The sequence below is a fragment of the Hylobates moloch genome, unplaced genomic scaffold (genome assembly GCF_009828535.3).
Source record: "Hylobates moloch isolate HMO894 unplaced genomic scaffold, HMol_V3 SCAFFOLD_13, whole genome shotgun sequence".
Classification (NCBI taxonomy): domain Eukaryota; kingdom Metazoa; phylum Chordata; class Mammalia; order Primates; family Hylobatidae; genus Hylobates; species Hylobates moloch.
The window spans coordinates 35,974,299-35,987,929 of NW_026652288.1; the positions used below are offsets into that span (position 1 = coordinate 35,974,299).

At 49.3% G+C, this 13,631-nt stretch overlaps 1 protein-coding gene across 2 annotated transcripts in view; it reads right to left on the reverse strand.

Annotated features, from left to right (window-relative positions):
* Nucleotides 1-10,985: 10,985 nt before the first annotated feature.
* Nucleotides 10,986-13,631, reverse strand: part of ERICH4 (glutamate rich 4) — a 4,235-nt gene continuing 1,589 nt past the window's right edge. Inside the window, exons 1-2 of one of the 2 annotated variants that reach the window (XM_032172823.2) lie at nucleotides 12,403-12,590; nucleotides 10,986-11,719 (exon numbers count right to left, since the gene is read on the reverse strand). In XM_032172823.2, coding sequence (XP_032028714.1) covers nucleotides 11,525-11,719; nucleotides 12,403-12,576 — 369 coding nt within the window. In that variant the 5' untranslated portion in view covers nucleotides 12,577-12,590 and the 3' untranslated portion in view covers nucleotides 10,986-11,524. Of the gene's footprint in view, nucleotides 11,720-12,402; nucleotides 12,591-13,631 lie in introns of those variants that run through there. The other variant, XR_009209436.1, reaches the window with a different exon arrangement.

The window sequence follows — 13,631 nt, forward strand, 5'->3', positions numbered from 1 at the left end:
GGGGTTTGGGGGTGTTGATTTGTTTTGGTTTTTGTTTTGTTTAGAGACAGGGTCTCACTCTGTCACCCAGGTTGGAGTGCAGTGGTGCAATCATGGCACACTGCAGCCTCAAACTCCTAGGCTCAAGCAATCCCCCCACCTTGGCCTCCCAAAGTTCTGGGATTACAAGCATGAGCCACCATGCCCAGCCCTGGTACTTTTCTTTAAAGACATTTACGCGGTGTAGGAATTACTGTGGATGCACTGCTCAGATCCCCTTCTCCAGGATGCTCATTCCTACCTCATAGATGATTTTTCTGCAGAGATTTGACCTCAGCTGAAGGGCAGTCACCTGGTCCAGGTGGTTGCTGTTCACCTCCTTCCTGAGAACAGCCAACAGCCAGGGACACGCTAGCACAGAGATATAAAAGCGACCAAGGTGAGGCCCCTTCTGTGCTGTGGTGCATGCTCCAGAGCCTCCCTGCGATCAGACTTAAGAGGGTCTCCAGCCAGATCTGGTCTTTGCTGCTTTCCTGGAGCTCCCCAGCGCACTCCTGCAATGCATCTTTTTTTTTTTTTTTTCTTTTGAGATGGAGTTTCACTCTTTTTGCCCAGGCTGGAATGCAATGGCGCAATCTCAGCTCACCACAACCTCTGCCTCCCGGGTTCAAGTGATTCCCTGCCTCGGCCTCCCAAGTACCTGGGATTACAGGCATGCACCACCATGATCAGCTAATTTTGTATTTTTAGTAGAAACGGGGTTTCTCCATGTTGGTCAGGTTGGTTTTGAACTCCTGACCTCAGTTGATCCTCCTGCCTCAGCCTTCCAAAGTGCTGGGATTACAGGCTTGAGCCATTGTGCCCAGCCCAATGCACCTCTTGAATCACCTCCGCATGCTTTGCTTTTAGAAAACATGATCCCCAACATGTGATTCCAGCAAAGATTCTAGAAAGCCAACCGTGACAATCACTTCTGGGTTCAGATGACCACCCCCAACCACGAGATGGCAGTGAGCACCTCATCACAGAGGTGCTGATGGTCTGCAAGGCATGTGTCCACTGTGAAGTCACTGATATTTCACCTGGAGTAAACCGAGATGAGCTACAGGAGATGTTCCACAGGCATGTAGTCTCTGTGGGTTTGAACATCATGGGGGAAATGAAAGTAATAGGAGCGTGGAGTTGAATGGCTACTAACAAGTGCCGCTGATGCATGGAAGAGGGAAAAGGACAGGCTCAGACCTATCACTCAGCAATTTAAATATGAGAGCTGGAAGAAATCTTCATCTCCTGAAGCCAAAGGACAGGTAGAGCTGAGGGCCAGGAACAAGACTTAATCACAAAAAGGCAAAACTTCAAAAAAAGCAGGGGAGGGCTGTACCCTCACCCCACCATGGGCAGACAATAAAAGCTTCACATTCACAACCCTTTCTCATCCAGCCCTATGCGTGTCTTTCTCTCTTTCTTCTCTTTCTTTCTTTCCTTCCTTCCTTCCTCCTTCCTTCCCTTTCTTTCTTTCTCTCTTTCCTTCCCCTTCCTTCCTTCCTTTCTTTTTTCTTTTTCTTTCTTTCTTTCTTTCTTTTTCCTTCCTTCCTTCTTTCTCTTTCTTTCTTTCCTTCTTTCTTTCTTTTCTTTCCTTCTTTCCTCTTTCTCTCTTTCTCTCTTTCTCTTTTCACTCTTGTTGCCCAGGCTGGAGTGCAATGGCATGATCTCGGCTCACCACAACCTCCGCCTCCCAGGTTCAAGCAATTCTCCTGCCTCAGCCTCCCGAGTAGCTGGGATTACAGGCATGCACCACCACACTCAGCAAATTTTGTATTTTTAGTAGAGATGGGGTTTCTCCATGTTTGTCAGGCTGGTCTGGAACTGCTGACCTCAGGTGATCTGCCCGCCTCAGCCTCCCAAAATGCTGGGATTACAGGTGTGAGCCACCACACCCGGCCTCCTATGCATCCCTTTCTATCGCTCATTCTGATTTGCATCCTTTTGCGCTAATAAAACTTTAAAAAATAAGTATAGTACTATCCTGAGTTCTGTGAGACATGGTAGCAGAATATCCACCATGCGAGGGTCATGGGAACCCCTGAATTTACAGCAAGTTAGAAATGTGGGTAGCCTGAGATCCTTAAACTTGGGGCTTACATATGATGTGCTCAGTCTTGTGAAGGAATCTTTCCATAAAGAGCGGACTCTGGGCTAGCTCCGGGTTATCTTTACTAGTTAGCATCAGAAGTGAATTGCACTGCAATATAGCAGTGACGTAAAGGATCACAAAGTTCAGAGATGGGCATTTTGGAACGTGCCTTTTTATTTTTTTGAGATGGAGTCTCACTCTGTCGCCCAGGCTGGAGTGCAGTGGCACGATCTCGGCTCACTGCAAACTCTGCCGCCCAGATTCAAACGATTCTCCTGCCTCAGCCTCCCATGTAGCTGGGATTACAGGCACACACTACCACGCATAGGTAATTTTTGTATTTTTAGTAGAGATGGGATTTCACCATATTGTTCAGGCTGGACTCGAACTCCTGACCTCGTGATATGCCTGCCTTGGCCTCCCGGAGTGCTGGGATTACAGGTGTGAGCCACCGCGCCTGGCCCAATGCACCTCTTGAATCACCTCCTGATGCTTTGCTTTTAGAGAACATGATCCCCAACATGTGATTCCAGCAAAGCTTCTAGAAAGCCAACCGTGGCAATCACTTCTGGGTTTAGATGACCTCCCCCCACCCACCACAAGATGGCAGTGAGCACCTCATCACAGACGTGCTGATGGTCTGCAGCACCCCGCCAGGCCAGAACATGCCTTTTACAGAAGAAAATAACCCAGCAGCTGACTAGGATGGTGAGGAGGGCTGGTGAGCACTGCAGTAGTGAGAGGGACACTAGCATCACTGAGATGCAAGTGATGGTCATTTTTTATAGGTCAAAGCTCAAAGCAGGGGACAGTTACAGGGCAGGGCTTCATAGTACCAGTGTGATGAAAGTATCTGGGAGTGGCTAAGGCCAGCACTGTGCCATGGGAAGCAAGGTGGGCCTGAGGAGGAGGCAGCAGTGTCAGCCTGCAGCAAGTGGGGGCTGCCCTGCAGAGACCTAAGAGTCATGTTTTAGAGCACATTGTCTGTAAGGCCAAGAAATGCGGACAGCCAAGTGTGTCAATTACTAGACATACTCAAGATGAGCAGGAAGGGCAGGGCACGGTGGCTCATGCCTGTAATCCCAGCTACTTGGGAGACTGAGGAAGGAGAATCGCTTGAACCCGGGAGGCGGAAATTGCAATGAGCCGAGATTTCGCCACTGCACTCCAGCCTGTGCGACAGGAGCGGGACTCCATCTCAAAAAAAAAGAAAAAAGAAAAACCTAGGTATACTTCTCAAGAAAATACAAATAATCAAAACCAATATCATGCCTGGGCACAGATTTCATATATATAACAGATTTAAGTATATGAGGGTGATTATTCTCTCATATCTCCATTTTTTTTTGTTTTTCCATTTTTTTCTTTACTAAAAAAAGTTAATGCCAATTATATACAATTTTTTTTTTTTTTTGAGATGGAGTCTCACTTCTTCGCCCAGGCTGGAGTGCAATGGCATGATCTCAACTCACTGCAAAGTCTGCCTCCTGGGTTCAAGCAATTCTCCTGCCTCAGCCTCCCAAGTAGCTGGGACCACAGGAGTGCACCACCACACCCAGCTAATTTTTGTATTTTTAATAGAGACGGGGTTTCACCATATTGGCCAGGCTGGTCTCAAACTCCTGACCTCAAATAATCTGCCCGCCTCAGCCTTCCAAGGTTCTGGGATTATAGGCGTGAGCCACTGCGCCCCGCCTATGTATGATTTTTTTAAAAAATAAAATTTATTTTCATAGGTTTTTGGGGAACAGGTGGTAGGTATTTTGTTACATGAGTAATTTCTTTAGTGGTGATTTGTGAGATTTTGGTTCACCCATCACCTGAGAAGTATACACTAAACCCAATTTGTGGTCTTTTATCCCTCACCCGCTTCCCACCCTTTCCCCTCGAGTCCCCAAAGTCTATTGTATCATTCCTATGCCTTTGCATCTTCATAGCTTAGCTCTTGAACCCTTACTTTCTGTTTGAGGGAGAAGACATATCATCTATAAGTAGATACTGTGTAAAAATTCCATTGCATGAATATCCCATAACTTATTTATTATTTGTGTTTGGTTATTTGCTGCTATGTAACAACCCCACTTCCAACTAAATGGTGTGACAATTCCATGATTCTGTGGATCAAAAATTCTGAGAAGTCAAAACCAAGGAGTTTTGTCTCTGCTCCGTGATGCTACAGCCTCCGCAGGGGTGAGGCGAATGGCTCAGGGCGACTGAAAACCTCAGGGTTGGAACAGTGGGGATGAGGCCTCTATGTGTAAGATGATTCTGCACTCACAGGTCTGAAACTATGGTGGGGACAGCCAGAAGGCTCGGCTCAGCTGGGACAGTCGCCTGAGCTACACATGACCTCTCCAACATGGTGATCCTGAAGCAGTTGGGTTTCTTACACAGCATCACACTTTGTTTGTTTGTTTGTTTGTTTGTTTTTTTGAGATGAAATATTGCTCTGTCACTCAGGCTGGAGTGCAGTGGCGCAATCTCGGCTCACTGCAACCTCCGCCTACCAGGTTCAAGCGATTCTCCTGCCTCAGCCTCCCAAGTCGCTGAGATTACAGGCACCTGCCACCAAGCCCAGCTAATTTTTGTATTTTTAGTAGAGACGGGGTTTCACCTTGTTGGCCAGGCTAGTCTTGAGCTCTTGACCTCAGGTGATCTGCCTGCCTCGGCCTCCCAAATTGCTGGGATTACAGGCATGAGCCACTGCGCCCAGCCAAAGCTCACACTTCTTATGATTCAGCCTTAGACATCACATTGGGTCACTTTCCCCACACTTATTAGTGTTAGAAGTCACAAGCCCACCCATACTCAGGGGACTGGCACACAGACCCCACTCTCAATGGAAGGGGTGGGACACCACCATTCTCCTGCTGATGGGCATTTGGGTAACTTCCTGTTTGAAGCTATTAAGATTGGGCTGCTGTGGCCGGGCGTGGTGGCTCACGCCTGTAATCCCAGCACTTTCGGAGGCCGAGGAGGGCGGATCACGAAGTGGTAACAGGTGAAAACCCGTCTCTATAAAATACAAAAAAAAAAAAAAAAAATTAGCCGGGATGGTGGGGGCCTGTAGTCCCAGTATCGGAGGAAAAAAGATTGGGCTACTGTGACTATTCTGGTAGGTGTCTTTGGTGAGCGCCTACACTTGTTTCTCTTTTTCTCTTTAGCATATGCCCAGGAGGGGAACCACTGGCTCCCAGATACTGTATGTTCAGTGTCACACACATTTCCACGGGGTTTTCCAAAGCACTTGTACCAGTGCTCACTCCCAGCACCTGTGTGACTGCTCCAGCTGTCCCACAGTCTCATCAGTTCTATTGCTGATATTTTCGTTTTAGCTTAAGTTATATTTAATAGGAAAATTACCATTGCCTCTGCGCCTCGTTCCTGCCTGTAGGAGTTTCTCATAGCTGTTGCTACAAGGGGTCACTAATTTGTCACTTAAACCCACACGAATTGATGTCCTTGTGGCTTTGGAGTCAGAAGTGTCAACTGAAGGTGCTAGCAGGGCTGTACTGACCTGGAGGCCTCAGGCAGCATCTATGCTGCTTCTCCACCTCCTAGAGGCTGCTGCATCCCTTGCTCCAGCCCCTTCCTGACACCACTCACCCTTGTACTTCTGTTATCACATCCTCACCTTCTCTGTGTTCAGAGCTCCCTCTGTCTCTCTCTTGCAAGCACACTTGGGATTCCATTGAGGGCCACCCACATAACCCAGGAGAATTTCTCCACCTCGATATCCTTAACTTCATCCCATCTGCAAAGCCCTTTTGCCATAAAAGTTACCATTCACAGGTTCCAGGGATTGTGACATGGGTAGCTTTAGGAGTGATTATTCCTGCCTGTCTCCTGCTCACCAGAACTTGGACTTTCTCTCTCAACAGGAGCCCCGTGTGTGGGAATAGCCTGTCTCAACGACGCCCTCTGTAAGGACCTGCTTCCTCAAAGGACCTCACAGTCGGGTCCTAGCTCTGCCTTGGCTGGAGGGGCTGCAGCGGTGTGTGTTGGCGCCACCTGGTGGAGACAGGGCATCACAGCAGGTAGGAGCCCAATAGAAGCACAACCAAGCCCCATGGGTAATATTTAAAATTTTCTGGCTGAGCGCTGTGGCTCACGCCTGTAATTCCAGCACTTTGGGAGGCCCAGGAGGGTGGGTCACATGAGGACGGGAGTTTGAGACCAGCCTGGCCAACATGGTGAAACATCCTCTCTACTAAAAAATACAGAAAAATTAGCCGGACTTGTGGCGCGCGCCTGTAATCCCAGCTACTCGAGAGGCTGAGACACGAGAATCGCTTCAACCCCGGAGGGGTTGCCGAGATCGCGCCACCGCACTCCAGCCTGGGCGATAGAGCGAGACTCTGTCTCAAAAAAAAACAAAAAAGGGGGCACGCGGTGGCGAAAAGCACTCCAGCCTGGGCGATAGAGCGAGACTCTGTCTCAAAAAAAAGGGGAGGGGAGGGGAGGGGAGGGGAGGGGAGGGGAGAAGGGCGAATTGGTTTTGAGCTGAGACATCCATCTTCTCCTGACCTCAGATATTTGCACTCCTGGTTATGAAGCCTTCACACTTGGACTGAATACACCACCAGCTTTCCCGATTTCCAGCTTGCAAATGGCAGATTGTGAGACTTCTCAGCTTCCATAATTACATAAGCCAATTTATATGTATAGATTGGGTTCTCCAGAAAAACAGAATAAATTACATATGTACCTAAATTATACGTATAATTAAATTAAATTATACGTATAATTATATATATAATTTATTCTGTTTTTCTGGAGAACCCTACTGACACAAATGTTGAACATCTTTTCATGTGCTTATTGGCTTAATAACTTGTATGTCTGCTTTGGGGAAATGTCTATTCAAGTTCTTTGCCCATTTTGTGACTGAACTATTAATATTTGTCTTTATATTGTTGAGTTGTAAAAGTTCCTCATATATTCTAGATACTAGAGCCTTATCAGATATATTTCTGCAACTATTTTCTCCTAATATATAGGTTGTCTTTTTCTTTTATTTTTCTTTTCTTTTTTTTTTTTTTTTTTTTATTGAGACAGTCTCACTCTGTCACCCAGGCTGGAGTGCAGTGGCATGATCTCAGCTCACTGCAGACTCGACCTCCCAGGCTCAAGCAATTCTCCCACTTCAGCCTTCTGAGTAGCTGAGGTTATAGGCACTTGCCATCGCACCCAGCTAATTTTTGTATTTTTTAGTAGAGCCGAGGTTTCACCATGTTGCCTAGGTTGGTCTTGAACTCCCTGACTCAAAGCGATCTGTCAGCCTCAGTCTCCCTAAGTGCTGGAAGTACAGGTGTGAGCCACAGTGCCCGGCCATCTATTTTCAATAGTGTTTTTTGATGTACACAGGTTTGGAATTTTGATAATGTTCAATTCATCTAATTTTTTTTTTTTTTTTTGGTTCTTTCTACTGGACCACCACTCTTGGGCCCTGTAATCCAACCTCCACACGGCAGCCAGAGGGAGCGCTCTAAATGTAATTACTGCTTCCCTGCTCCACCTGCTCAAAACAGTGTCACATTTGTGATTTAGAACAGTATTTCTCAAACCTAATTTGCAAAGGAAGCAGCTGGAACTCTTCTTGTATATACGGAATCTGATCTGGTTGGTCTGACACGGGTCTGGGAGTGAGCACATCTACCAAGCGGCTGCTGGGATAACTTGGGTTTTCCACTGATGATCTCAGCAATGTTTCCTGTCCCACATGCTCCTCCAGAACCTTGTACTCTCCCATGAAAAGGTGGAGTACATTTTCCCTTCATTTATTTATTTTATTTTTTTGAGACGAAGTTTCGCTCTTGTTGCCCAGGCTGGAGTGCAATGGTGCGATCTCGGCTCACCACAGCCTCCACCTCCTGGGGTCAAGCAGTTCTCCTACCACAGCCTCCCGAGTAGCTGGGATTACAGGCATGTGCCACCATGCCCAGCTAATTTTGTATTTTTAGTAGAGACAGGGTTTCTCCATGTTGGTCAGGCTGGTCTCGAACTCCCGACCTCAGGTGATCCGCCCGCCTCAGCCTCCCAAAGTGCTGGGATTACAGATGTAAGCCACCGCGCCCGGCTATTTTCCCTTCCTTTGAACCTGATCATGACTTTGCAATGGCATCAACATGGTGAGAGTGACCCTGCATGGCTTATGAGGCTGGGTTACACAAGGCGATGTGGCTTCTGACTGTCTCCCTCTCAGGATACATGCCCTTGGAACCCATCCTCTAAGCTCCTTGGGAGCCCAACTTAGCCCATATGGAGACAAGACAGGAAGAGAAACGGAGGCCCCCCCAGCCCTCGGCCAGCATCAACTGCCAGACAGGAGAGCAAATGCGCCAACAATGATTCTAGCTGAAGCCTCAGACGGCGTGGAGCAGAGATGAGGGATCCCTGCAGATGCATGAGCAAAATGCATGCTGTCACTGTTTGGAAACAATGTTTGGGGGCTGTTTGTTATGCAGCAATAGACAGCTGTAACAATGCTGTTACTGCTGTGTTCCATGAATGACTGCACTTTGAGTAGCAGGAGGCTAGATCACTAGATAACCCCCATGGCTTCTGCGTATGCTATTTTTCTACTTTTATATTCTTTTCATTCACTTTATTATTTTTTTTTTTTTGAGACAGAGTCTCACTCTGTTGCCCAGGCTGGAGTGCAGTGGTGCAATCTCGGCAGACTGCAACCTCCACTTCCCGGGTTCAAGCAATTATTGTGCCTCAGCCTCCTGAGTAGCTGCGACTATAGACATGCACGCCCAGGCCTGGCTAGTTTCTGTATTTTTAGTAGAGATGGGGTTTTGCCATGTTGGCCATGCTGATCTCAGACTCCTGACCTCAGGTGATCCACCCGCCTTGGCCTCCCAAAGTGCTGGGATTACAGGCGTGAGCCACCACGCCCAGCCCCATTCACTTTCTTTACTTGGCTCATTTTTCCTTGTTGCCTCAATTCTCCTCTAAGATCACTTTCCTGACATTTCAGCCTGGGCCTGTTGCCTTCTCTGGGTCCCCTCAGCCTCCTGTGCCTCCCCCATCTCAGCCCTGTTCCCTCAGATTATACTTCCTCTGTCCCCACCCTGACCATCTTGGCGGTCCCTGGGTAGGGATGGGTATCTTCTCCCACTGGTCTGGGAGATCCGGAAGGACAGGCCTGGTACAGACTTGGTCACGGCTGGAAGGAGCTCAGTTAGTGTGGTGCTGAGGACACCCCCTTCACCCAAACTCCCACTCTCTTCCATAGATTTCACCTCTGTGGCCCAGGCCATGGGATTAGGGCAACTCCCCTTAAACATCGAGTCCATCCTCCATGCTGTTCTTTTTTTTTTTTTTTTTTTTTTTTTTTGAGACGGAGTCTCGCTCTGTCGCCCAGGCTGGAGTGCAGTGGTGGGATCTCGGCTCACTGCAAGCTCCACCTCCCGGGTTCACGCCATTCTCCTGCCTCAGCCTCCCGAGTAGCTGGGACTACAGGTGCCCGCCACCATGCCCGGCTAATGTTTTTGTATTTTTAGTAGAGACGGGGTTTCACTGTGTTAGCCAGGATGGTCTCGATCTCCTGACCTCGTGATCTGCCCGCCTCGGCCTCCCAAAGTGCTGGGATTACAAGCGTGAGCCACCACGCCCGGCCTCATGCTGTTCTTGAATAGTGAGCACCTGTTACAAGTCGCCCCACCAGCCTCTCCCTTGTACCCCCTACTCATCTCTTTCTCCCCAAGAGACACAGGACCCTGGCACTTGTGAAGCATGACCCAGACCCTGGGGCCACGACATCCAACATCCTCATTCCCCATGACCCCTACTGTCTAGATGTAGCTGCCAAAAGACCCCCAGACTCCCCAGGCCTCTGTCTAGAGTGCCAAGAGAGGGAGAGAACGCCCTGCCACTTGCATGCTCTGTGGGGTGTCCTTCCCCGTTCCCTGGCTGCTAGGTGTGACTTCAACGTTCTCCCCAACCCCCAAACAGCAGCACTGACACCAGTTGCAGACCTGGCTCAGGTTAGCTAATGAGGACCAGGCTAGGGATGGAGCCTGAACCCCTAAACCCCAGTCCTGCACCCCACCCTAATCCTGGGGTCTCCACTGGACAAAAGGAAGCAGCTTGGTTTTTCGTTGTTATTGTTTTTGAGATAGAGTATCTCTCTGTCTCCCAGGTTGGAATGCAGTGGTGTGATCTCAGCTTACTGCAGCCTCCACCTCCCGGGTTCAAGCGATTCTTGTGCCACAGCCTCCCCAGTAGCTGGGATTACAGGCGCGTGCCACCACACCCAGCTAATTTTTGTATTTTTAGTAGAGACGGGGTTTCACCATGTTGGCCAGGCTGGTCTGAAACTCCTGACCTCAAGTGATTTCCCAGCCTCGGCCTCCCAAAGTGGAAGCCACTTATTTTTAAGGAGAAAACTCCCGTGGAAAGGAATCAGCACCTCCTCTGTCAATATTTCACTTCTCTGAAAAGACTCTCACTTCCAACTAGAAAGTGCTTTGTAAACACAACAATGAGGCTGGGCGAGGTGGCTCACGCCTGTAATCCCAGCACTTTGGGAAGCTGAGGCGGGCGGATCATGAGGTCAGAAGTTCGAGACCAGCCTGACCAATATGGTGAAAACCCCGTCTCTACTAAAAATACAAAAATTAGTTGGGTGTGGTGGCGTGCGCCTGTAATCCCAGCTACTCGGGAGGCTGAGGCAGGAGAATGGCTTGAACCCAAGAGGTGGAGGTTGCAATGAGCCGAAATCACGCCACTGCACTCCAGCCTGGGCAACAGAGCGAGACTCCATCTCAAAAAAAAAAAAAAAAAAAAGAAAAAAAAGGAATGAGAACACATGGACACAGGAAGGGGAACAATACACACAACAAAATTTAAAAACAGGTGAAAATAATTTTAGTAATTTTTTACTAATACTGATATGCTTAAAATATTATTATTTCAACAAGTAATCTAAAAATTATTGAGATGTCTTATGTTCTTTTCATCATACTAAGCCTTTAACATTTGGTGTGTATTTTACACTCACAGCACAACTCAATTTGCAGTCCCCATGTTTCAAGCACTAAATAGCCATGTGTGTCCGGTGGCTACCATACCAGACAGCATTGATCTGAAATCGCATCTGTATGCATCACCATCATATTTGCAGAGATCCCTATCTCAGCAGCACACCTGGGGCTCATCTGCAAAAGCACCTGCAACTTCTCTACAACCTCCACATCACCTCCAAACACATCCTCATGTCATCTGCAAACACACCCATAGCTCACAGGCCAATGCCTAGATATCATTGCAGGCACCTTCAGAGAAAGCACTTACTAAAGGGGTATACTTGATTCCACATCTGATTTGACCTGCAAATCTCCCCTCCCCTTTGCATACATTTGCATCTTATTTGTATGTCAACCTAAATCCACTGGCAGAGCCTCAGATCATCATCTCAAAGTCAGGGGGATGTGGGGCTGGGCGGGCCTCCAGGTGTTCCTCCTCCTGCTCCCTCTGGGGCTCTTGATTTTCCTCTTCCTTGCTGCTCTCCTCCAGTTCCTCCCGCAGCGCCCCCATCTCCAGCCCCAGGCTGCACAGCTGTCCCAGCAGCTGGACATCCACTCGGCGCAGGTTCCCCTGCCGGGAGGAAGGGGACGTCACAGGGATGCCACCCCAGAGAGCAAGGGGTCTCTCCAGGACCTGGGTGACAGCAGGTCCCAACTCATGTCCTGGCCACGGCGCCTGGGCAGGATCCTCACTGTGCCCGTGGACCCTAACTGCCTCCCTGCTTCTCAGAGTGTCTCTTCATCTCTAACTCTGTCTCTGTCTTTGTCTCTCCATTTCGTTGTCCCTGACTTCTCTCTCTCTCTCAGTAATATGTCTCCTCCCTCTCTTACCTATCTCTGTCCCTGTTTCCCTTTGTCTGTCTCTGTCCCCATTTATTTTTTGTCTTTCCACGCCCCTGTCTCTCTGTCTTTATGTTTTGCCATTTCTCTGCCCCGCCTTTGGCTCTCTTTCTCTCGTTTGCCCTCTCTCCGCCCTCCCCAACTTTCTCAAATTCAGTCTGTCTCTGTCTCTGTTCCTGCTCTCAGTCTCTGCTTCCCACCTCTGTCCCTCTCTTTTGGGATCTCCCTGTCCCCACCTCTGTTCCCGTCCCTCACTCTATGTCTGTCTCTCTGTGTCTGTACATGCCTCTCATGTCTCTGCTTCTGTCTCTCAGATTCTGTCTTTCAATCTCTGGCCTTCTCTGTTTTCGTTCATTTCCATTCATTCTCATTTCCTCTCTCTCTTTCTCTTTCCCTTTCCAACCCCTCACTCACCAGCTCCTCCCTGATCCACAGCAGACTATCCCAGGCACCTCCAGTGTCTGCCCCTGCAGTCCTGAGGGTCTGACCAGGGATTTCCACAGGGGAGACCTCCCTCAGGGCCTGGGGGGGTGGGCCCAGCCCCGGAGGCACCAGTCCAGCCTGACTTAGCTGCCTCCACAGCTCCATCGTCTCTGAGCTATGGCTGCCAGGAGCAGGAAGTAGCAAGGTCCAGGGTGGCCTGGTCCCCTGGGGAGCTGTGTGTGTGGTGGAGAGTAAAGGGCAGAGGGAGTGGGATACGGGTTCCTGGCAAAGATATCCCAAAGTCCACTCTCCAGAGAGAATCAGCTGGCCTTGTGCTTTTGTTTTTCCTTCTGAAGTCTAACCTCAACTCTGCTCACAGGGTTCAAACATATCCTCTTGCAGACAGAGGTCAAACTCCACCCCTCCCTGCCTGTCTCAGGCCTGACCCCTCAGGGGGGCTCAGTGTCTGTAGATGCCTGGCACCCTCTGTCCTTCCACCTGCCCCCCACCACCACCACCTCTCCAGCCTCTCCCCAGCCTCCATTTGACCTTTGGCTTGCCCATAGCTTGGTCCTTGCTTATCCTCTTGGCACGGGTCATCCCAGGGCTTTCCCACCAGTGTGCCTTTGGGGGCAGGAATGGCTCCCAGGGGCACCAAGACAGCAATCCCTCAGCTGGAGTGCCTGTGTCCAGGCTTTCCCACCAGTGTGCCTTTGGGGGCAGGAATGGCTCCCAGGGACACCAAGACAGCAATCCCTCAGCTGGAGTGCCTGTGTCCAGGCTGCTGGCCTAGGGCTGAGCAGCCAATTCTGCTGACCCTGGACTTGCCTATGGGTATATTATCCCTGTTGAGGGTGAGGGCTTCTGCTGTGGAAAAGTCTGGGAAGCACTGCAGGCCTCTCTCGGCCTCGGACCCTTCCTTCAGACCCAACGTGCCTATATATATATATAAAATGGTAGATCACGAGGTCAGGAGATGGAGACCATCCTGGCAACATGGTGAAACCCCGTCTCTCGTAAAACACAAAAAATTAGCTTGGCATGCTGGCGCACGCCTGTAGTCCCAGCTACTCGGGAGGCTGAGGCAGGGGAATAGCTTAAACCCAGGAGGCGGAGGTTGCAGTGAGCCGAGATCGCGCCACTGCACTCCAACCTGGAGACAGAGCAAGACTCCATCTTAAAATAAACAAATGAATGAATTAATTAAATTTTATATATAT